Genomic DNA, 24,659 nt, shown 5'->3' with positions numbered 1-24,659 from the left:
TCTGGGCTCACCACACATCAGGTGATTTAAGCTAAAAATGGCTTAAAATACCGCAATCACTTGAAACGCCTTACGTAAACTGACCAGGAATCTGGGGCATTCGCGCTAGAGACAATTTTCTTCTCCTCAAGATAAGGGACGGGGAATTAGTCATAGGGTATTTCCAGATAATGTAGTTAACACCTCGTGTAATATTAGGTGGGCAGGGAGCTCTGCTCTCAGGACCAAAATTGCTCCTGCCAGCTCTAATAGGGAATGTGTGTATTTTTAAAGTCTGGGTAAGCACTGGTGAGTCATTTCCACAATACGCCTCCCTTCGGCGTGAAATGGGGCAGAAAGTGCCCCAGACAGCTGTTCGGTTATTTTCACAGTGATTCATTCATTCATTCATCCACCCATTCATTCATTCATTCACTCATCACGTGGTAACTGAACACCCCTGTATACCAGGCCCAGTGCCAAATACTGGGGAAATGTGTGTGAATAAAATCTCATTTTCAAGGAGCTTATTGCCTGTTGGACATTTTAGCCTCTTCTCTTTAGTGCAATAAATAATTTGACAACTGAAAAAGATGTGAGGTTGTACCTGGTAAGGTCGCTATTGATCAGGGAAAGGTTTAGCATGGAGAGATTTCTCTTCAGGTGCCCAGGTATTCAGAAGCACCCCTAAACCTGATTAGAGTGGCCCTCTGCTTACAAGTGGAGCCTTTCCCTCATTTCTGTTTTTTTTTTTTTTTTGTCTCTCACTTTTTATTTCCTTTGTGGAATCCAGCCCCTTTGCTTATTCTCAGCGCAAAAGAGGCAGTAGAGTGAGAAGAACATGAACTTCAGAGCCCACCCGTCCCTTTTCCCATTTGAATCCAAACTCTGTTATTCACCAGCTGTGCATCCTTGGGAAAGTCACTTAACCTCTCTGAGCTCTAATTTCCTCACGGGGCTGCCGGACTGAGGTGAAGGACCTGCTGTCACTGGTACAGTGGTTGAGGAAAAAGGTGAATGAAGGAAGGGCCTCATTTTACTCCTTGTCTCCCATTCCTTTCTGCTACTTCTCTTTGGCTCAGCAACAGGAGACAGACGTTTGTCTCCATGGCTGTGAACTACCAAAGAGTTGCCAATTCTCTACGTCTTTGGCCTCTATGATCCCAGGGTCAAGGCCAGCACTTTCCATGCCATTAGACTTCATTCTCCTATGGGTGCTTTCTGTTGGAATCTCCCAGTACAGAGCAGAAAGCACAGGTTACGGAATCAGATAGACCAAAGTTCATCTCCAAGTTCGATTTCCTCTGCATACAAGTTGCTTACCCTTGGGGGCCCTGTAAAATGACGACAATAGTAAGCACCTCAGAGGCTCACTGGAAGAACTCTTTGTTGTCTGCACAGAAGCTCTCAGTGCTAAGCCTGGAACAGAGGAGACTTCAGTCGATGTAGGGCATCTCCCCAAACTGCTTTTATTCTTTCTGCCTCACTGAAACTTGAATTGAGAAGCGGCTGGAGGAAAAACCTTTGCCACTGGGTAGTACTGTTGAGTTTTGTGTCGCAGAGATACCTTCTGCTCCCTTCTTCAGGGAGACCTCGGGGTATGAGAGTGCTGCTCCCCCAGCAGAGGAGATGTAGTCCAGTCATCCATCTGTGTGGTCTCTGCGGTAAAGTACACTTTTCATTTAACTTTTAAAAATACTGCAAATCGACCCGCACACACCTTTTCTTACTGCAGGTCACCTAGCCAGCAAAGACCCCAGTGGAGACCCCATTGGTTTGGAGGAAGGAGAGGAAAGTCTCCACTTGGGCAAAAACAATTTAGGATACCTGAAGATTGCAAAGCCCAGCTCCTCGCAAAGGGGTGGCAGCTGGGGAGAAGCTGAATCAGTGGACAGACGGGATTATGGTTTAACAAGTTCAGGGACAAGAGAAGGCCCCAGTAACCTACAGAAGCAACTAGCTGCTTGCCTTCTGTGCAGCATGGTCTTTGGAGTCACAGGACATGAGTTTGAATCTCAGCTCTGCCACTTAGTAATTGTGTAGATTTGAGCACGTTGCTCAACCTCTCTGTCTCAGTTTTTTGTAAACTGGGGAAAATCATAGCAAATCTATTTCACGTGGTTGTTGTGAAGATTCTATGTGTGTGTGTGTGTACAAAGAGAGAAAGCTTAGAGCAGTGTGTAGCACTGCTACACTAATGTGAGTCGTTACTTGTAGAGAACAACTATGTCAAAACCACACCAACAACGATTTGGAAAGGAAATAATTTGACCGGTCATTTTGTTTATCCAACAACTGAGTTGGATTGACATATTTTTCCTTTGGCCTGCAAAGGAAATTGAAGCATTCGTTCATTCATCCTCTTAGAGAAATATTCTCTAAGCACTACCGTGTGCCAAGCTTTGGGTTGGATACCAGGAACCCCTCTCAGTGAGATCACAGTCTAAGAGCACACACCCAACTATGAAATATAGATGGACTGTGAAAGTGAAGAAAGGTTCTGGTTATGAAGGCACAGAGGAAGTGACGGCTGAACTGTGTAAGGACACAAGTTGTTTAACGAGTTTCCTGGCCCATGTGAGATCTCTGTTCCAACGTTACAGGCAGCAGTGTGGGGCCTCACCTTACCTTTTTCCCACTTACACACTTCTCCACCCCCGTTCAGTTCCCAGGCTCCCGTTGTGTGAACTGGCTCATTTCTCACTGCCTTTCTGTTCTGCAGCCCCCGCTCTGCTGAGTCAGGAGGTGCCACTTTCTCCATCTGCTTTCCATCGTCCAAAATTTTTGTTGATGTTTCTTGATCACTGAGTTAAATATTTTTTTCCCTGTATTATACTTTTAATAGAGTTTCTGGAGAGAATGCAGACAAAACGCCTGAATTGAATCTACCATGTCTAAGCAGACACTCCCAGAGTCTACGCTTCTTTCCCCCATGCTATACTCCCCAAACTAAAGGATGAGAAAGAACTATGCGGGCAGAATGAGATGGGTAGATGCTACTACTAATGCTGTCACTTCTACTACCACCACCACTGCTGTCATCTGCTGAGGATGGATTATATGCCTGCTCCACATCAGAACATTACGCGTATGGTGTGATTTGGTCATTCTGGGTGGCTAAAGTGTGAGCATACCCGTATCTCAGATTTACGGAGGGGAAGGCAGAGGCTCAGAGTGGTTATGTATATTTCTCTAAGTCCACCAGCTATTGTTTGTTGTAGGTTGGGTAACCCAGGAAGCAGAGTCTGCAAGATTGGCATGTAGGAAGATTACTGGGGAATGTTCTAGAATCCACACCTGTAGGGGGATGTAGCAAGCAGGATGGGGTGGAGGGAGGATTGAGCTGTGCTGTGGGAGATGCGAATACTCCAGTCAATCCCAAGGAAACTCTGAAGCTGGGTGATTCTTCAGAGATGCAAGGAGGTCAGGAAGTCATTGATGTGGGCTGCCTCCTAGAGTGGGTGTTGCTTCGGTAGGCAGCTCGCTTTGTCTGAGGGCAGTTCCTGAGGAGGGACTGGTACAACAGCCTAGCATCTAAGGAAATGAGTGCCTCCTGGCCCAGAATGGGGGGTGTTGGCAGCGCACTACAGTATCCACTACAGTGTCTTGGGCTTGCCCTGAAGCCATGCCTCTCTAACTTGAGGGTATATTCATGTAAGTGAGGAGCAGGGATGGGGGAAAGGGAGAAGGTAAAGCTACAAAGGTAAGCCAGCTTATCTAGACCGGGAGCTAGCTCCTTGTGAAGGAATGGCAGTGATAATGGTTAAGTCAGATTCGAGAAGTGTGTTTTGGGGAAACCCTCAGGGAGTGGTGCATAGAATCCTAGCACCAGATCAGTGACTGGCTGTGTTTGACATTCTAGATGCCATTGTGTCAAGAATTATAGTTGAAAGGGGAAAGAACATCTTAGTTTTTCATTTCCTGTGTCATTGTTTTCTCTTTCTTATTTGGAAATGCTGTTTCTCTCAGATGGGAAAAATTTGGTTATCTCAGGTGGTAAAGATGCCTTTGTTTAAAATATTCTTCTGTTAGTGGGGACAATAATATTGCTAATTTCCAGGACAGACTTTTCTTGCAGTTTAGTCAGTAGGAACCTGTTTGCACATTCATTTGAGGAAGTGTCAAAACCAAAAGTAGCTTCGAGGTTTGGCACCTTTGATAAAGTTACAGAAGTGCAGTGTGAGCAAAACTCATCCTCTTCTCTTCTTCACCTATTGGTGAACAGTGAGAGACCAAGGTGAGAGACTCGGAAATTATACATGTACATTGTATATTATGTATATACAACATACATTGTGTATTACACATATACAAATTATTTGTTATAACCTGTAAATTTCACAGTGAGAGACCAAGTTGAAAAATGCTTAAAATTCACAAGTCTTCATCATTCTGTTCTCCAGGTACCCCAAGCTGGTTTGGGTTTATATCAGTCTGAACTGAGGGACCTTCAGCTTAGGAACATGTGCTCTGTGTGCTGGAAGCTGCTGGAGGCTCCAGGGTTATATCCACTCACTGAGGTTTGTGATATTGGCCAAAAGGAGAAAATTCTGAGTCTATTCGGACCCAACTTCCATTAATGCCTGAGAAAAAATTTAAATCTCAAGATTTCCAATCCCATAAGCAGCCCTAGCCTCTCTTCTCCTGATACTCCACATACTCAGTCTCATTCCTTCTTGCCACTCTCTCCAGTTCTCATCCTCTACACTGCCTCCAGCCCCCCAGGGATCCAGACCCTGTCTCCTTCAGTGAGAGGCTTCTTTTGGGGAAGCCAAATTATTTGTTATAACATGTAGATTTCACTTGTAGAAATGTTCTGTTTTCAAGGATACAGAGCTCAAAGGGAGCACAATTCCCTGGAGAGCCAGGGAAATAATGAAGTCTGAGGTCAGGCAGATCTGGATCCGAATCTTGGCAATGCATTTCGGGAGTTCTTTGTAACCCTGAGCATCTTTCAGTTCCTTGAACTTCAGTCTCCTCATCTCTAAAACGGGGTTATTATCTACCTGCAGAGGTGCTGCAGTATTAAATGAGGCAATGTTGCAAAGTTTCTAGAATGGTATTTAGGGCTCATTATTGACTCAGTACATAGTAGGAAGCATAGTTACCTTGGGCCAGGGGAGCTACCTGAGTGGAGTTAACTTTTACATTACGGGGACCGAGTTGAAACATGGTTAAAATTGACAAGTCTGTCCCATTCTATCTTCCAGGTACCCTAAGCTGGTTTGGGTTTATACATTCCCACAGTGTCTGCCACGTCCCAGTGGTTTTGTGACCTCGAGGTGCTGAGCTGTGTTGTCACATCTCATGATCTTCCTCAAAAACTCTTACAGCTGTATTCCACAGGTCATCACCAAGGGACTGCTGGAACAGGACCATAGCAGCTGCCAAGAGCTGAGTGTACATTTCCTCCCAACTCTGCATTCAGCTGATAGCTTGAAATTGGTTATGGTGAGAGTATTTATACCATGGGAATTGGCAGACACTGTGAATCAAACCCACCCCCAGCACAGTTCCCCTCCAGTGAGCCAATTCTTAAACATTTACTAGTACACCACTGTCACAAACCCTGCTTTTTACACAAGTGTCCTTTAAGCAAAGCAATTCATGGGAAAGTAAATTTTAATTTTCAGACCATTTCATTAGACTCCTCACAGCCACAAATGGGTGGTTGTGGTGATAATCTGGGCTTTTGGATCACTTTAAAACGGTGGTTCTGTAAAGCCAGAAAACATCACTTGGTAATTTATTTATTTGTTCCCAATGTTTCCTACGGATTGTGTTGAAAACACAGACACCCAGGACCAAGGGTAGGGTTCATCCCACCATGATGATGGGAAGCGGTTGATGCGTGGACTCCAGGGATCCTGTGTCCTGATATAAGGCTCTTACTTTCCAATTAGCAGGAAGTTATGTTTCCCAGCCCCTAGGAAAGCGTAGGGGTTAAGGAGAACTCAAATCTGGGGCAGTTACAAATCTGCCCGTATGTGCATGACAGTTTGAATCAATTGGTCATCTACCAAAATCTGGGGAACAAGAGAAGCTTTAGAAAATGGGCTGGGCGTGGTGGCTCATGCCTGTAATCCCAGCACTTTGGGAGGCCGAGACAGGCGAATCACCTGAGGTCAGGAGTTCGAGACCAGCCTGGCCAACATGGTGAAACCCCATCTCTACTAAAAAAAAAAAAAAAAAAAACACAAAAATGAGCTGGGCATGGTGGCATGTGCCTGTAATCCCAGCTACTCGGGAGGCTGAGGCCAGAGAATTGCTTGAACCTGGGAGGCAGAGGTTGAAGTGAGCTGAGATTGTGCCACTGTACTCCAGCCTGGGCAAGAGAGAGACTCTGTCCCGGAAAAAAAAAAAAAAGAAAAGCAAAGAAAAGAGTAAGGTTACAAGCAAGTAAAGAATGTAAGTCCTCCCCCACTTTTTTTGCTCCTTCATGGGTATGGCTGCATCCTCTGCTCACTGGTTTGAGGTTGAAGTAACCAACATACGTAATCACCCTGTTACTGTTTTTCCATGGGCAGTTGAAGCCCTGGCCTCCACTGCAGTTTTAACATCACACCCAAGAGTCTAAGGTACCCCTGGATGGAGCAACGTAACTAGAGACATTAATCGTACCCCTGGATAAGTGACAAATGCATTGTGAGGGTCTGATTTCTGTAGCTCAGGATGCTTAGTAGCAGTGGGTTCGAGGGCATGGACGACACAGGTCCATATTCCCCCACCCGTACTTAGTAGCTGTGTGACCTGGGGCAGGTTTCTTAATGTTTGGGACTTTCGATTCCACACTGGTTAGATGGAAATATTATAATACTATATATTGTTGGCCGGGCGCGGTGGCTCAAGCCTGTAATCCCAGCACTTTGGGAGGCCGAGACGGGCGGATCACGAGGTCAGGAGATCGAGACCATCCTGGCTAACACGGTGAAACCCTGTCTCTACTAAAAATACAAGAAAATTAGCCGGGCGAGGTGGCGGGCGCCTGTAGTCCCAGCTACTCAGGAGGCTGAGGCAGGAGAATGGCGTGAACCCGGGGGGGCGGAGCTTGCAGTGAGCCGAGATCGCGCCACTGCACTCCAGCCTGGGGCACAGAGCAAGACTCTGTCTCAAAAAAAAAAAAAAAAAATACTATATATTGTAAATAGTACCCGTCAAACACTTAATGTGGACCAGGAACCCTCACAAAATGTTCGCTATTGTTTGTTGTTGAAAGGTCACTATGATGATGGCCCAAAATCTTGAACTGGAGGTTTGCTATGTTCCTGCGTTGTTTGTGCTGTGAACATGTTCCTATTTATTACAGCGTAGTTGTTGAGACTGGGTGTCGGGAGCCGTGTGATTTGATTCAGCTCCTAACTCTGTCACTTGCTCTTTGACCTAGGCAAAAAACTCTGGGCTTCAGTCCTCTGTCTTTTTATTTTATTTTATTTTATTTTATTTTATTTTATTTTATGTTACTTTTCAAGATGGAGTCTCGTTCTGTCACCCAAGCTGGAGTGCAGTGGCGCAATCTTGGCTCACTGCAACCTCCACCTCCTGGCTTCAAGCGATCCTCTTGTCTCAGCCTCCCAAGTAAGTGGGACCACAGGTGTGCACCACCACGCCTGGCTAGTTTTTGTATTTTTAGTAGAGATGGTGTTTCTTCATGTTGGCCAGGCTGGTCTCGAACTCCTGACCTCAAGTGATCCACCTGCCTTGGCCTCCCAAAGTGCTGAGATCACAGGTGTGGAGCCATGGTGCCCGGCCTCCCCTCTCTTTAACTGGGGATAATGTGTGCAGAATTCCCCCTAAAGGATCTGTCATGCATAGGGTGGACCCTCACAGAAAGCATTAAAGATACACGAATCTCTTAGCAGGAGGCTGCCAGGTGGCACAAAACCAAAACTGAATCAATGAGAATTATGTGATGAAGTCATTTACTTGCTTGAGACTCAGTTTTCCTATGAATACAGTGAGACTGTACTCTCTTTGTGGGCTCTTGCAAGAGTTCAGCTAAAATTCTCCACCTTGCCACCTAGAACGTGCCACAGAAGGTATCCTGGCCCCTGCATGGGATTCATACAGGAAAAGGACTGCCTTGTAAAGTCATTTGATTAGGAATCCAGAGGGTGTACTGGCAGAGGACAGATTTTCAACCCCTTCACAATTCAAGGGCCAGCTACACAACTGGCTTGTGTTCCTCACTGACACCTCCCTGGGTAGCAAGGTGCATTTGTGCGCCTTCCCTTTGCCAGGCATTTCTAAGAGGATGAATCCTAACAGGTGTGGCAGCCAGAGGGCGGGGGCAGGGAAAAGAATAAGCTGTTCCTTGGTGTACCCCATTGTCATGAGTTAATCATTTCTCTAAACTGTGGGGGTGGAGTGTTCCAACTTCAGTCGGCTTGTCATGAGACTGCCCTGGTGGTTGCTGCCAGAGGACCCACAAATGCCAAGTTCCTAACCTGAGCCCTGCCAGCCTTCAGGACCTCCTCTGCATGAAGAGCAATTTGCAGAAGAGAACACTGTAGGGTAGGCACCGTAGACCTCTTCTGGTCTGTACTGTTCAAAATCACATGACATCCCCCAGAGACCTGGTGGGAAGCCAGGGATTTAGGCCCTAGAAATGGAGCTCAGAAAGGAGGAGAAAGGTCCCTGATGGTCTGTGGAGAGGGGCTTGGCCCCCAGAGGGATCATATGGCTCAGGCAGGGAATATGTATTCCCTTCTCAGATCTGAGGGGAGATTTTCAAATGTATGCATGATTCGGGGGTGCTACAAAGGGTATAGAGTATGGAGTCAGAACATTACACACCAACAAGAATATGGGTTTTGAACCCAGACCTCAGTTTGAATCTGAGTTCCAGCACTGCCCCGTTGCTTGGCCATCAGTTACTTCACCTCCTTTAGCCTCTGTCTCCACTCACTACAGTAATACCTGCCTGGTGGGAAGTGAGGCTTTTGTGAGAATCAGAAGTAATAATAGGTCCTTGGCACTTAAGAGATTCTCAGTAAGCAGCAGTCATCACCACCGTCGTCGTTTTTTTTGGCCATAACAGTTGGGATTAGACTAACCGTCCCTAAGCAGCTATTAAGCGTCACACTCCCTGGACAAAGACATGAAAAACTCAGGATGATTCGGAAGGGAGATCTAGAAATGGTGAAAGGACTGGCGAGTGCCTCTGTGTGTATATTGTACCTGGGCTCGGTGATCTGGCTACAGGAGAGGTACTGGGGCCAGGTGACAGCAAGTCTCTATATGGCAGGCCCACAAAACGGAGGTGCAGGCTTCATCTGTACTTTGATGTGTATGCTTCCTTCTTTCAACTTGTAATAATCAGAGTTATAGCTGCTTTTGAACTAGTACCTGTTGTGTGCCCAGGAAATGGCCAACTGTTATCACTCATCCTTACAAGAACCACATGAAGGGTATATTATTATATCCACTTTCCAGATGAGGAGACTGAGGCTCAGTGGCTTGTCACAGGTGTTAAAGACAGGATTCCAATGTAAGGACTTCTGGCTTCAGCACAGGGGATTTTCCTACCATCCCATACTGCCACCCCGTCTGCAAAAATACCTGGATCTTTCTTCCTCCTGCTGCTTCTCAGTTCCCTCCAGCACTGAAGAGATGATATTGATTCTCGCTCGATAGAGGTTAGAAAGGGCCTCTCCCTTCCCTAGCTGAACAGCGAGGGTTCCTTTTTTCTTTTCTTTCTTTTTTTTCTAATGGTGAAACTTACAGGGAATAAGATCTGTTTCTTCACTTGCTTTGCAAGAGAGTTGGATTTGTACACGTTGCCTGAGCTGGCTCGGTTTTCTAAAGACCTAACTTTGCAGCATTCTTCAAGGGCTCCAGAGAGTCCCTTGTGCCATCAAATTAAGTTTGGAAACTTCAATAAAAAAGTCCCGAAGGAAACTGTCAATTAATGCATTTACACTGAAGCATCATACTTGGGAAAAACATCTTCAAATGCAAACGCTGTTTTCCAGCCATTAAAAAGTTTATGCACTGCTTGGTTTCCATGGATACCTGAGGTAATAGCCTCCTTCCTCTCATTGAAGAGTAAATGTTGCTCAGTTACTTTTTCCCTTTTCTTTTTTTTTTTTTTTTTTTCCACTTTTGTCTTTCAGACTTTTTTCTTCCATCCCTATTTATGAAAACAAAAAGATAACTAAATTGAAACCTGGCAGTGTAATTTGTCAGAGGAAGGCACCCTGTTTTATAAGCTCAGGTGATTTCATGTTTGCTCACCTGTTTATTTCATGACACTTGCAGGAAAGAGAAGGAGAATTTTCATTTGATCAAATCATTTCCGTGGTCCATCAAACACACAAATTAAAAAGGGAAATGTTACCAGTCTTTAAAAAGAGTCTTGATTGTGTATAGAGCAGAGATTGGCAAACTACGGCCTGCCGGCCAAATTTGGCCCACTGCCTACTTTTTATAAATAAAGTTTCATTGGAATACAGACACGTTCATTTGGGTAGACATTGTCTGTGGCCAGTTTCACAACAATAGCAGAGTTGAGTAATCGTGCCAGACATTATACAGGCCACAGAGCCTAAATTACTTAATCTCTGGCCCTTTGCAGAAGTAGTTTACTGACCTATTACGTAGGGGAAAGAATGAGGGCTTCGGTGGCATTTAGTAGTGTTGTCACTTTTGTCATTGGTCTTGACCTGACTCAGTGTCCGTATTGTTGAGATGGAAATGATGGGACCCTCAGTAGTGTTTTGAGAAAGAAGGCACACAGTAAGGGAACAACGAATAGGAATTACATTCCATCGAGATTCTTTTGCTAGAAGGATACAAAGAAACCTACTTTGTGATTCTAGATGTTTTTTAGGAAACCCGAAGTATGAAAAAATCCAAACCAAGTAGTTCCACTATTGTTCCCGGGTCTGTGCGTGCTGCGTGTCTTTCCTGGGAGAAGGTCAGAGCTGGAGTGGGGCACTCCATTCCGGCAAGACAAGGCAAACAATAGAGGCCACAACAGTCTAGGAAGAAATCTTTAATTTCTATTCAGCTTTAAAGAGTTTGAGAGAGTTATTTCCCCTCTGTTAACAAACGAGTTCAAGTACATGCCTTCATATTATAAAAGTACCTGAAATTGCCTAGAATTGCAGCATGCATAGCTTGTTAGTATTTACATATATTTACATAGGGAAACAAGAGAAAGATCTACAGTTATTTACAGTCTACGTAGGGGAAGAGAAAGGCAGCCTAATTGTATTTCCTAAAATACAGTAGATGAGTAGTCAGCACATGCATATTTAGATAATATTTGCATGATAGAATGCAAACTTTAAAAAAGACATACCTTTGTAACTTTCTATGCTAAGGTGTTGCATAATCAAGGTTAATTTTTTTTTGTTCGTTTTGTTTCTAGTCTATTTGCATCAAGTGCTTTAAAATGCTCACTAACACCGAGGCAGAATTATTTACCCGGGCAATTAAAGCAACAGCACACACGATCATTTCCTACTAACTAGCAACACGCTGCTGGTGAATGAAATATCTATTGTTTCTCATTACCCATCGACCACTGTGAAGAGATCTCTCTCTGTAAAGGCAGTACCTAAGCTATCACCATTAATTATGGAAGTAATATAAATGAGATGCTCGCCACAGTATGTTCTAAATGAAATATTAATAAGGCCAGCATCTTGGAGCCTGAGAAATGGTCTGTTCCAGTGAGCTCTCTATGGAAATCCACACACCTAACGCAGTCATACCCGATTTGAAATAGCGGGGCTGGACATTGGGGGCTTTACCTGTGAGATCTGAATTATTGCAAAGTACATCCTCTGAATTTGTTTCTGGAAGGCAGAGTTAAGAGTTAATTCCTTACCATGATGTGGCCCCAGCAGAGACCTTGTGTGTGTGTTTTTTTTTCTTCAGTGCTTTTTCAGACTATGTTATAGAATACTTAAGGGGCGTATGTGCAAACGAACTGTCAACCTTAAAATCTAAACAAACAGCTTGTTTGTGGTTTGTCTGAAATCCTGCCTGCTCACAAAACAACCAGCTACTTGGTTTTCTAAAAGACGTAATTTGGCAGGCAGACTTCGTAGAGCCATTCTGTGCAGAAGAAGGGAAGGGGGAAGCTGTTTGTTTCACCTGTACTATGAAGATATTCTTTGCGCTATTAGAACTGAGCTCATTAATTCTGCCTGTCAATAATTTCAAAGGCTTATTTCAGCGTACATGGCGAATACAGATGCATACATTTATACGCAGTCCACGAGCTAGCTATAACCATAACAGAGGTTAAAGAAGTAGAGTAAAAGTGTAAAATGTTTCAAATAAACATACACTAAGTATCTTCTTTGATCTCTTATAAACATTCAGCAGTCCCTCAGCACGGGCATCAAGGTGGCCCAGTTGGAAAAGTTCAGTGACATGCCATCAGATTTGTTCCATGTAGAAGGATGACACTATCAGTTAGATGCTTATTTTGGTGGCAAATTTTTTTTTTTTTAATTTGTGTTCTAGGGTACATGTGCACAACCTGCAGGTTTGTTCCATGTGTATACATGTGCTGTGTTGGTGTGCCGCACCCGTTAACTCGTCAGTTACATTAGGTATATCTCCTAATGCTATCCTTCCCCCCTCCCCCCACCGCACAACAGGCCCCGGTGTGTGATGTTCCCCTTCCTGTGTCCAAGGGTTCTCATTGTTCAATTCCCATTTGCTGGCAAATTTCTATGGCACTTCTGCTTGGCCATTTCAAACTAACCATGGAAGAATGGATACCCCAATGCAATTTTTCATCCCCATTCAGAAAGAAACTTCTTAGAGCAAAGAAACTTCTTTGAGCAGGCAGCATCAGAGGGAATGCCTAGGGAATTCGTCCATGGATATAAGACATCATCGACAATACCTTCTCTTAGTTCCAATGAGACAGCCTCTCAGGTCCAGTCAGTTCTAGAACACTTTGGGCAGGCACGAATGGAAGATGGGACAAGCGTGCATGCAGTCACCCACATGGATTGCTCTGAAGCCATTTCTTTTTCCTTCCCTCGTTAGGAGTACCCTCACCCCAACCCCAGCAAAGCATGTCTTGGGTCTCACAATAACAGCAGGTCTCAGAAAGATAAAATAATTCTGAATGTTATGACTCGTCCCTTTTAAGACTAGACATCCATCTGTCACAGATCCTTTGGAATGTCGATGGCAAGAATTCTGGAACACGGAGGAGGTACGAAAAGGGCTTCATTCATTTCATGGAAAAGCTCAGAACAGTTTGTCAACTTGGAAACACAGGCCCTGACAGCGTAGCAAGGTCACCCTGCCCTTCGATCCTGCTGATAGCCCAAGTTAACATCCTCCCATGCCTTGGCCTTCCCAGAACAAACATGGCTTTGGACGCCTTTGGAGGGTTGGGACTGGCTGCGTATTTTTCTCTAAAACTTAAGTTTTAGGAAAGAATTCTTTCCAGCTTTCCATCCTGAACCTGCTGGTCTCCAGGCTCATTCCTGCAAATATTTCACAGAGGAGTAAGAGCCACATTCCTGCTGGCTTTCCAACTCACTCTACTCTCGTTTTCAAGTCAACCTCTTAAAACTCCTTAGTGATCTTGCAAGAAATTCATGTCTTTTGTCAGGGAGAATGGCGTGGCCTTTGTATGACACTTCCCTTTAGCCAGACTCGGATTTGGGGGCGTCATATTTGGGATGCCTGCACGGCTAACAGGAAAGGGCCCAGGACAGCTCACAGGTTCTCTCTGAACAGAAGGCTGTGAACACGTGGCTGTCATTTGAAAGCTGCATGGCCCTCTTCCTCCTGCATGCGTTTCTCTCAAGGTGTCCCTTGTAATTTGTGGTTGTGGTCTGTGCTTGAACCTGTTGCACTTATGGTGATGGACTGGCACTTCACTCTGTGCCACTTCCATGGAGCCCCCCTCATAGACACTGTCCCCAGTGTCACTTGGGGATTGACACTCTTCACCTGTCACGGGAGAGGCAACCGAAAAGGAGCCTGAGGTTTTTCTACTTTTGTGAACCTTTCTAGCAAAGAAACTTTATTCCTTGTGGCAAAAGATGAATATCCAAACACATTGTCCACGTCTATTTTGTTAGGGAGGGCATGTTCTCTTCCGGAGGGCTAAGAGCTGGAATGGGATTGAAATGGATTCTCCAGAACACTTTGTCACACTTTTAAAGCCTAAAAACAAACATTTGCTTTCCTGATCATCTTCACTGTTTCTGTTTGGGAAATTGAGCGCATTCCTCTTCTATAATAAAGGTTAAGAACAGCCTGTGAGTTAGCAAAACTCCCAAAGGCTTAGGAAGAAAGTTACATTTCAATACCTACAGGAAGCATTTGCATGTATCTAAGCCTGGATTGTTCAAGGCCTTTGTGGGAGTCAGTTGTCAGGAATCTGTAGGAATGACTTTGTGAGGAATCATTGGAGGAGGGGCAGTACGCGGGATGGATCAGTATTTTCTCTGCAAACCTAATGAAACACGTCGGAGCTCGCACCTACATGCGTGGGAACTGATAAGATGGAGATTGTGTCCGTTTCACTTGTTTGGGATGTCTGTGCTTTGAAAAAATTCTGTTGTCAAAGAGTAGGTTCCTTAGTTCGGCAAATCTGGCACCTGGAGATGGCATTTTGAATCGGACCACCTTTTTAGTAAGGGTCACTTGCTGTCGGATCATCCGAGGTGGTGCTGAGTCTTCATTTTGGTTCATCCAAATGGATATCATTTCAATGTAGCTCCCTGACTAAATCAACAATGGGAAAAAAAATCTCCCTTTAATATTTCTCAGGCGAACACACGATAGCCCACACCTTTCATTTTTAGGCCACGTTAGGGCATCACCTCGTGGTCAGACGTAGCCTGGCCGAGAAGGCGGCAGAGCAGGCAGAGAAGCATAGGAAGCCAGAGCCCTGTGAGAGACATTGATGAGGAAATGGGCCACGTCCAGATATTTGTGTCACATATTGGGGGAGCAGGTTTCATGTACCCATGGACACGGAGTCTGAAGTCACTCAGTCTACATGATTATCTGTGTGGCTTTGGACGAGCTGCTTTTGATCTCTGGTACCAAGTATGCTTCTCTGTAAAAGGGAATGCTGTCCCTGGCTCATAGAGCTAGGTAAGAGTTAGACGACAATGCTTACAAAGCTCTCTGCACAGAGTCTGGCGAATCGTAACCTCTCAATAAACGCTAGTCATTGTCGCCACTTGAATAGTCCTCCTTGGCTGCAACTCACTGAAAAAGCTGGGCAGTTTGCAGAGCTGAGGTCTTTAGAGTAGACATCTCTGCTGTCTTCTGCTGCTTCCCATCATTTTGGTGGAAGTTGGCGTGTTCGTTGGTTAGCACTTACTCCAAATTGAATTGTATAATTTTATTATAGAAGTATGACGGTGGAAGAAGAGGGTGACTTACTGGTGCCGTCACCGAGTCAGGGAGGCCCATGAGCCTCATTCCTGTACAGGCTGCATTACTTTATGAACTAATGGAATTCGTGGCAAATGTGTCCCCTAAAAGATTGCTCTTGGACAGCGAGTAGGGAACACGTGGCCTTTTGGAGCAGTTTGCTTTCATTTGTGTTTCCAATCAGAGATTGAAGCTGTAATTGTTTGTGAGGAATGGCTGTATCCCAGTCGCCAAGGTATTTGGAGATGACCTCTACAGCGTTCTGGGAGAGTGGTTATACAGTCTCCAGAGGGAGAGTTACTGGGAGACAGGGAAAGACAGGGCGTGGAGACGGCCATCCATTCCACCCGTGACATGAGGGCTCACCCCCTCATCTGCACCACAGCAGCTCTCTGATAAATGATTCTGTTCCCAGTGGTGTATTCAGAGAGTCACTGGATAACGTGGCTGGCTTTGCATTTGGGAAGTGGTTGCTTTACCCAACAGACACCAGATGAGGAACAATGGAAGTAGGCAGGGTTTGAAGAGGTACATGTCTTTCCTTTTAGCCAAACCTGCTCACTTCAGATCACCTCTTTGTCCTGGGATTTTAGTCTTGGAAACACTGCTCGCCTTAAGAGCTGTTCTCCTTCCCTGCCCTTGGTGTTCCAAGCCTTATCTAACTTCTAGGGTGTGTTCCTTGCATACCTCTACTTTTTGCATAAGTGGATTAATTCAGCCTTTGCTGTGCAATGTCCCTGTAAGAAAGCAATCTTAGAACATCTACTCTCTATCATTGAATATATAGATATGCCATGATATTGTGTCTATTTCTTATCTATCTCACAGTTAAGTACTTTAAGACAGGAATCTAGTCTTTCTTTTAAATAAGCATGCATTTTAAAATAGAAAAACCTGAAAACAAAACCTTGTGTATCATGTGTCCCTGTATTATATTAGAGTACTAACCAATGCATTACAAATATCAATATGTGGGTGTTTTTTTTTTCTTTGCCATATATTGTTTATCAGAAACCTCTGTACCCTTTCCGTTAAAGGAGTCAATATTCATTTGTATTCTGTGCTGACAACTATAAATTGATGGCTAGCAGTTATCAAATGAATGTTGATGAAAAGCAGCTACTTAACATTTTCATCCCAACACAGAGTTTTGGAAGGATGGATAATTTAGATCTGAGGGCCTCAACTATAAATAAACAGCAACTGCTTTCTAAATCCCACCTTTCTGTAGTTGAAGATTGTGCTACAAATCTGACAAATGATTTTTGAAAGAGAATGATGAATCCTTATTACCAAGATACTCTTAACTTAATCCCAAACAAGAGTCCTGGGTAATTTTACATACACTATCAAGATTGATTACACAGTTCTCCTCTGGCAGCTCACAAATGTTTGACTCGATAGGAAATGGCATTCGGGCATGATTAAAGATTCTACTGGGCTTCCCAGAAATTCTCAGTCCTGTGTCGTCAACACCCTAAGTCATTGCCATTGCTGCGGGATAGACACACCTCCCCCATTTCCCATGATTAGCTACCGTATACAATCTACAGACTTCTGATAAATGATTCTCAAAAAAAAAAAAAAAAATCTTTTAGGGGAACCCATAGCTCCAGCCAGTTATTTGTATGTCAAGGTATTATTTTATCACAATGGATCAGTAAGCAATGGTGACAACTAGCAAGGCATTGCTTCAGGTATTTTATAACGGAGTTGTTAACATTATTTCCTTTAGATGACTCTTTCATCTTTTCTGCATTATGAACTGATGCCCCCAAAACTGGTATGAAAGTCATCTGATGGTGATTAAAATGTGCCTTAAAAACGTTTTTTTTAAATCGGTTTAAAAATGTTTTCTCTTGTATCGGCAGTACCGGCTTGTTTACTCTTGAGATTTCACTAATGTGGCTCAGTCTTGTTCTGATGATATGCAGACCGAAAAGCTGATGAGCCAAAAATGAGAACTTGTTACTAAACTGTCGCCACATCTGATCATATAAAGATGTCATTCAGAGGTTGCCATTGGTACGGCTGAAAAGAGAATTCTCCAAGAGACCAAAGGGGTGGCGTGCATGGGATCAACAAGATATTGTTGCTGCTTAATTAATTGTCCAGCAAGGGAGGAAAGTAGAGTGAGTACCCATCAGCACGAAGCATGAATCTGAGAAGGAGAATTTGCCAAAGGGAGACGATTGATTTTTGGAGTAGAGAAGGTGGTGTTTGCTGTCAGATGCCCCTCCTGTGTACTGTGTTCTGCAAAGCCAGGGCCACTTGTGATGGAATTTAGATAGTAAATCACCCCCAGCCTAGAGGCAAAGGAATCAAAGCCATCTCCTGATAGAAAGTTAGGTTTTTCCAAAAGGTATGACTCTCAGCATTGTAACCAAATATAGGTTGGCATGAAACAAAACCAGTTGTAAGTGCCTTCAGATTCCATGGAAGGAAAAGGTAGGTCCCCAGCTCCCGCATCAACAGCATTCTGAATCAAAGGGACTGCAGAATTTCTTTGCAAAAATACCATTCCAGTAATGCAAGAGTGCAACATGATATCATTACAGAAGGTCACAGTGGCAAAATATTTTATCTAGTAAGAATTCTGCATTTTGCCTTCCAAAGTGGACTGCTTTGGTTTTTCCTCACAATTGGCAGAACAGTGAAAGGCCAGTCTGTCATACGATTGAATGTTGAATAGTGTAACCATTGTGGCATAGGGGGCGGGAGGCTGGACTTGAAATGAGTAAGCTGGATTCTCCCACCACTCAGGAGTTAATGGCAAGTCACTTGGCCACTCTGGTGGTTTTGGCAGCTGCAAAGTAAAATAGAAATGTATGACAGATATCTGGAAGTTGATGCAAAACACCATCTCCACCAGAACTCTGTTAAGATTCCAGACCAAATTGATATTTGGCTTGAGTTAGCTGGATGAGCATCTCAATTCTCCAGTTTGTCTGTAGAGGCACTTCTGCTTCCCTTTTCCCCACATGGGATGCAGTAGAGCCAGATAAACCACTTGAACTTGTTTTGATAAATGTGCCAGGTGCTAAGCTCAGGGTTATTAGGAATAATAATTCAGTGAAAGGAAATTTGGATGACATGAACTCATTTCCATTAGACTTGAGCCACACAAATCAATGGGAAAAGAAACAGCTGAATCCAGGATAGAATCCAGGATACTATCTGGCTATTTGGAGTGGGCATGGTAATGGAAGGAGATTGGGGAGGTAACAAACCAGTTGATATTTAATTAAGTTCAAGTCAGGTCAAATTCAGGATCAATGGGGCTTGGCCAGTATCTTCAAGCACCCCGGTATTATCAAAACCCAAGTCTTTGTCTCACTCACGGGCCACACCCTTCCCAGAGATTTGACCAATTTTCAGACCAACTCAAATGTGACTACATACCCTGACACTGAAGAAGCTCAAACCAAACAACAAGCCCAAGTCTTCCGTGTGGCACGTTCTTCACATCATAACACCTTTCTCAGGACCCTAGTTCTCAGAATGGACCTGGCTCTCCCAGGGATCCTAGAATGCAAGCACAGTGCTTGCAAACTAAACCATTTGAGGGAAACTCCTCCAGTAAGCACCCTTCATGGTCACAATGTAAACCCTGCAGGGGCAGAAAATAAGATTTGGGTGGGGTCAGAAAGCCATTTTCCCCCACAATCAAAGTTCCTTACTGTTTGCCTAGTAGGGGCAACTTTATCTTTAGTTACCTTTTCCGGTCCTCTCTTGCAACCCCTCTCCCTATCAGCTGAAAATTAGTGGATGCAGTTAGAGCTGTGCAACACATAAATAATCATAAGATGCCAGATAAACTGTATTGGTTTTAAATTAGAGACGTGCCAACCATGTCTCCCTCTGAACAGCAGCCTATTATTTTTAATTATGGCTTGCAAAGCAAAGTGATTTCTTGCCCTCTTTACAGCATCCCTGACAGTATTGTCAGTTTGGATGATATGATGCCCCATCAGTGCACACATCCCCAGCCACAGCCCCAACTGTTACTCAAAAGGTGAATGAAAGTGATCAGTTGCACTCTTTGCAACTTACATTCTGAAATGGGCTGGAAAGAAATGTACCCCGTTACCCATGATCCCATTGTAAATCTGGGACAAATACGACATTTAGAAAAAGGTTTTCATGGTATCCGGATGAATTAAGAAATGTGTTATGTATTTGTGCTAGGTATGGATGTACGGTGAGGAGTATGTGTATGTGTGTGCATTCAATGTTTTAACACAGCATTGCCCATCCTTCCCCTAGCAGCACCGTGGGCAAAGCATAAACGGATGATCTGGCACCAGCAACAATTGGGTTTTCTACCTGATGGACCATAATTAAGAGTGGTTGATTTGTCAGAAAATTCTTCAACTGATGTGGTATCGAATTACATTATAGATACATGGAGAAGTCGAGGGGTTGGGTGAATTTGTTCTTGCACGTTCAGAAGGTACCATCTTTTTCTCTGCGCGGAAGAGGCGCCTGCCACGACGTATTGATATGTGTATTTCTTTTCCAAGCCTGTTCCTATATGAGGTGTCAAAAGTCACACCAGCTTTACAAGCGGAGTTTATGAACTCGTTTTTCCAGGATACTCACATTTTGCTTTTTACAGTCATGTGGTTTCAGCCCAGTACCCTTCGCTATGCCAAGATCCAGCTGAAACTGAGCCACATGGGGGAGGTTCGCTACTGCCCAGGCAGTTGAAATGATGTCATTTCGTCGTTCCTTTTCTTAAAACTTTGTCTTTCTTCTTGGATTTCCAGCAACAGGGAGCTGCCACCACTGTGTACTGTGCTGCTGCCCCAGAACTGGAGGGTCTGGGAGGGATGTATTTCAACAACTGCTGCCGCTGCATGCCCTCGCCAGAAGCACAGAGTGAAGAGACGGCCCGGGCCCTGTGGGCACTCAGTGAGAGGCTCATCCAAGAACGGCTTGGCAGCCAGTCCGGCTAAGAGGAGCTCAGAGTGGATGGGCGCAGACACCCGCCCTGTGTGTGTGTCCGCTCACGCAAGTGCCAGAGCTGGGCCCCTTCCAATGTCCCTCCAACACAGATCCGCAAGAGTGAAGGAAATAAGAGCAGTCACAACAGAGTGAAAAATGTTAAGTACCAATGGGAAGCAGGGAATTCCTGGGGTAAAGTATCACTTTTCTGGGGCTGGGCTAGGCCTAAGGTCTCTTTGCTTTCTGATGGTGGCCTGTTTGAAAGTATAAAACCTGGTTGGTGTGTAGGTTCCATATCTCCCTGGAGAAGCACCAGCAATTGTCTTTCTTTTACTGTTGAATAGCCTGAGGTCCCCTCGTCCCATCCAGATATCACCACGGCCACCACTGCAGCCAGGGGCTGGCTTTCTCCTACTTAGGGAAGAAAAATCAACTGTTCACTGCTCCTTGCTGCATTGATCCAGGAGATAATTGTTTCATTCATCCTGACCAAGCCTGAGCCAGTTTAGCAACTGCTGGGGAGACAAATCCCAGAACCTTGTCCCAGCCAGCCAGGATGGCGGTGACACCCAGACAGAGTAGAATACACAGAGCTACCTGGTGGCAAAGTACTTGTCACAGACTCCCTCGCCACTGCTATACAAAAAAATTCTTTAAAGATTATAACAAATTTTTCAAATCATTCCTTAGATACCTTGAGACTCAGGAAGGGAAGCGTGTGTACTTAAGAATACACAGGATCTTTTGGGGGGGGCGGAGAATAAAAAGTTAATCCCTTTGTCCGTCAGTCACAGTCTCCATTCTCTTGCTTTTACAGTCTGCTGTGCCTCCCATCCTATGCTTAATAAAAGAACATGCTTGAATATGATCACCTGAAGTTTGTACTGTTTCTTTAAATGTTTCAGTTTTTTTGTTTTTGTTTTTTTTTAGAAAAGAAATCTAGAGGAAAAATAAAGCGCTTCTCATAGACGCCAGGAAAACACGATTCTTGTTTCTTCTCTGAGTTTGTGTTTTGTTTTTGTGCTTTGTGGCTGTCCGTGGGCCAAGTTGTCTCACGCGATTAGCATGCCAGCATCGTATTTTCTGTTAAAGAAAGAAAAGAAAAATGACTATTGTTTCATTTCACCTTAAGATGTTTTGTTATTACTTACAGTGAGTTATTTTAGTCCTCAATGGTCTGCTCCCCTGCAATTAGCAAGTACTTAGTGATTAGTGGGTATCTCTATGTTTGAGAATGGGAGCTGTGCAGAGGCTCTTCTCTGCGCATCCCATCTTATGGACACCATGGTTTCCAGCCTGTTCCAGGAAGCACATGAGTCCACTCTGGCAAGACGGAGAGAATGCTTTTGCTGAAGTACCAGGAAGGTGTGGAGGCTGGGTGTCATTATTCCCCCTCCTGATAATGGCAGCTTCAGGCCAGGCAATGTCATGAACTTCTGTGCCTTTGCATCTGTGGTACACAGCAGTCAAACAAACACACACCATTGCTCTCCAGTGGCCCCTAGCCTGGCCACATTTTCCCATCTGGCTATAGTCTCCCTTAAGTAATCCTTATTACCACAGGACCTTTGAAACTACGAATCAGATAATGTCACTTTTCAGACATTATGGTCACTTGCAAAAGCAGCCGTCAGAACTCCACTCCCAGTGTCTACACCTGGAGGGGATTACCCCTCCCATATGACCTCTGACTTTGGCCATGTGACTGGCCTTGGCCAATTTGGAAAGTGCTGTGCACTGGGGCTTGCCTTTCCTTGCTGCTCTTTGGAACCCTGCAACTTCCATCGTAGGAACAGCTCCAGGGCTACCCTGCTGGATGACGAGAGACATGGAGTGGCTCCCAGAACTGGCATCCAGCAGTTAGACATGTGAGTGAGGCCATCTCAGTCTATCCAGCCCCAGCTGTGCCAATTCAGAGAAGAAACTCCACAGTTAAGAAACTCCACAGTTAACTCACAGCACTGCAAAATATAGTAAACGTTTGTTATTTTCAGCCACTAAGTTTCAGGATTACTTGTTACTCAGCAAAAGCTAACTGATACAGCTTCTCAGCACACTAAGTTTAATTTTTTTTACCCTAGTTCTCTTATGAAGTTCTCTTACAATTTGGTCTCCAGCTACCTCGCTAATCTCAACTTCCAGCACTTTCTCCTCATCTACTAGAAGCCACTCTAGTCTTCCTGTGTTCCTCGAACATGCCAAGCACACTGCCAACTCAAGGGCTGCATATCTGCTGTTTCCTCTGCTGAAACCCTTTCTTTCCAGAAACCAGCATGCCTTTCTTCCTCACTGATTTTTGGTCTCTGCTCACATGTTATCCCTGTCTTCATAGTGTCATTCCATTCCCATTCCACTCTATTTTTTTTTCCACAACACTTAATATTATTGTACCCATTATGTGTCTATTTTCTCTGTCTACCCCCTATAAGAGACACTCCATGAAATCTGTCTGCTTTCTTCACAATTTGGCCACAGTACCTTGAACTGCTCCTGTCACATAGCAGACTTAATAACCACTGAAAGAATGATTCTGACTGACTAGGCTTTATGTTCATGAAAATAATTTCCATCATTGTGACAATGATCTCGAGCCACACACTGTGCTAAGCAGGCTACCATATTACCACTGTCGCCCAGGCTGGAGTGTGATGGTGCGATCTCGGCTCACTGCAACCTCCACCTCCCGGGTTCACATGCTTCTCCTGCCTCAGCCTACCAAACAGCAGGGATTACAGTCACACACCATCACACCCGGCTAATTTTTTTGTATTTTTAGTAGAGTCGGGGTTTCACTATGTTGGCCAGACTGGTCTGGAACTCCTTACCTCATGATCCGCCTGCCTCAGCCTCCCAAAGTGCTGGGATTACAGGCATGAGCCACTGTACCTGGCTTTTTTTCTTTTTTTTTTTTTCTGAGATGGAGTCTCACTTTGTTGCCCAGGCTACAGTGCGGTGGCATGATCTCGGCTCACTGCAACCTCCGTCTCCCAGGTTCAGGTCAAGCAATTCTCCTGCCCCAGCCTTCAGAGTAGCTGGGATTATAGGTGCCCACCACCACACCTGGCTAATCTTTGTATTTTTAGTCAAGATGGGGTGTGACCACGTTGGCCAGGCTGGTCTCGAACTCCTGCCCTCAGGTGATCCACCCGCCTGAGCCTCCTAAAGTGCTGGGATTACAGGTGTGACCACCACTCCCAGCCATTACATCTGATTTCTAATATGACTACAGTCTTGCCAGTTCACACCTTCTCTCTATTTTACTGATGAAAAATCTGAGGCCAAGAAGTGTCATAATTTGCTGTTGTCCACACAGCTCACAAACTAGCAGAGCAGCAGTTCACACCCAGGAGTGTTTGATTTCAAGGTCATGCAGATTCCCTGCACCATTGCCAATGCTCCTTCCATAAGTCGAAAATATCCATTCTGGTAGGATGCACCATCTTTTTTTCTTTTAAATAGAGATGGGATCTTGCTATGTTGACCAGGCTAGTCTGGAACTCCTGGCCTCAAGCAATCCTCCCATTATAGGCATGAATCACTGTCCCTGGCCATGGATGTGCCGTCTTAATGTCTTAGCCTGATCAGAGAGCTGACTTTATGGGTCCGACTGTAGCTATGCTTCAAGCATTTGGTGGAAGTGAAAGTTAAGCCAGGAGAAAGACACTGGCATATCATCAGCCAAGGTGCTGTGCAAAACATCAAAGAGAACCAAGAGAGGACATGCTGGCCCCCTGCCTCCTGGCCCTGTCTAGGGCCTCTATGCTGACTTCCTCCTCTGTGGATCCTGCAGGGTTCACACCCGCAGGCTGACAAGATGAGGCCCGGGGGAACTTTTAAGGATAGATAAGGATTCTCCCAGTCATATAGACCAAGTCTTCATACCAAGTGCTACATCCTGGAAATTCAAGATTTAAGGGAAACTCCTGCACAGCCTCTGCTATGAAGGAATTTACATCTTGCATCTGTAGGAATCCTCACAAAGCACAAGGTCTTAATCAACTTTATCAGAAGTTTTCTAGGTTACTTGAAGATGAACTGAGTCCCCGTAACAGTAGCCATTTCTGCCTCGTGCCCATTTCTCCCTGAACCCACTCAGTCAGACACTGTTAGTCCCCGTGGCAATTTTCTCTTGCCAGACACATCAATCTTATTTCCTTGGCTATTTCTGTGATAAATTCCTAACAGGCGAGCAAGTGGATGGCATAATTCCTATCATTCCTACTTTAGCTTATTCTATGGCCAACCCTTTTTCTCACCCTTTGTCATATGTGCACATCTGTATATGTATATATACATGTCATGTGCACATCTATATATGGACATGTATGCATGCACAAATATGTGTGCCATACATGTAAACC

At 44.6% G+C, this 24,659-nt stretch overlaps 1 protein-coding gene across 2 annotated transcripts in view; it reads left to right on the top strand.

Moving 5' to 3' along the window:
* Positions 1 to 21,166, top strand: part of WWOX (WW domain containing oxidoreductase) — a 1,119,479-nt gene extending 1,098,313 nt beyond the window's left edge. For both annotated transcript variants that reach the window (XM_021931565.2, XM_017953716.2), the window contains one exon: positions 20,121 to 21,166. In XM_021931565.2, the coding sequence (XP_021787257.1) occupies positions 20,121 to 20,309 (189 nt within the window). In that variant the 3' untranslated portion in view covers positions 20,310 to 21,166. The remainder of the gene's footprint in view (positions 1 to 20,120) is intronic.
* Positions 21,167 to 24,659: the final 3,493 nt, after the last annotated feature.

Source organism: Papio anubis, chromosome 18 (genome assembly GCF_008728515.1).
Source record: "Papio anubis isolate 15944 chromosome 18, Panubis1.0, whole genome shotgun sequence".
Taxonomy (NCBI): Eukaryota; Metazoa; Chordata; class Mammalia; order Primates; family Cercopithecidae; genus Papio; species Papio anubis.
Note: the sequence above shows the minus strand (reverse complement) of the source record. Positions and strands in the feature narration are given on the sequence as shown.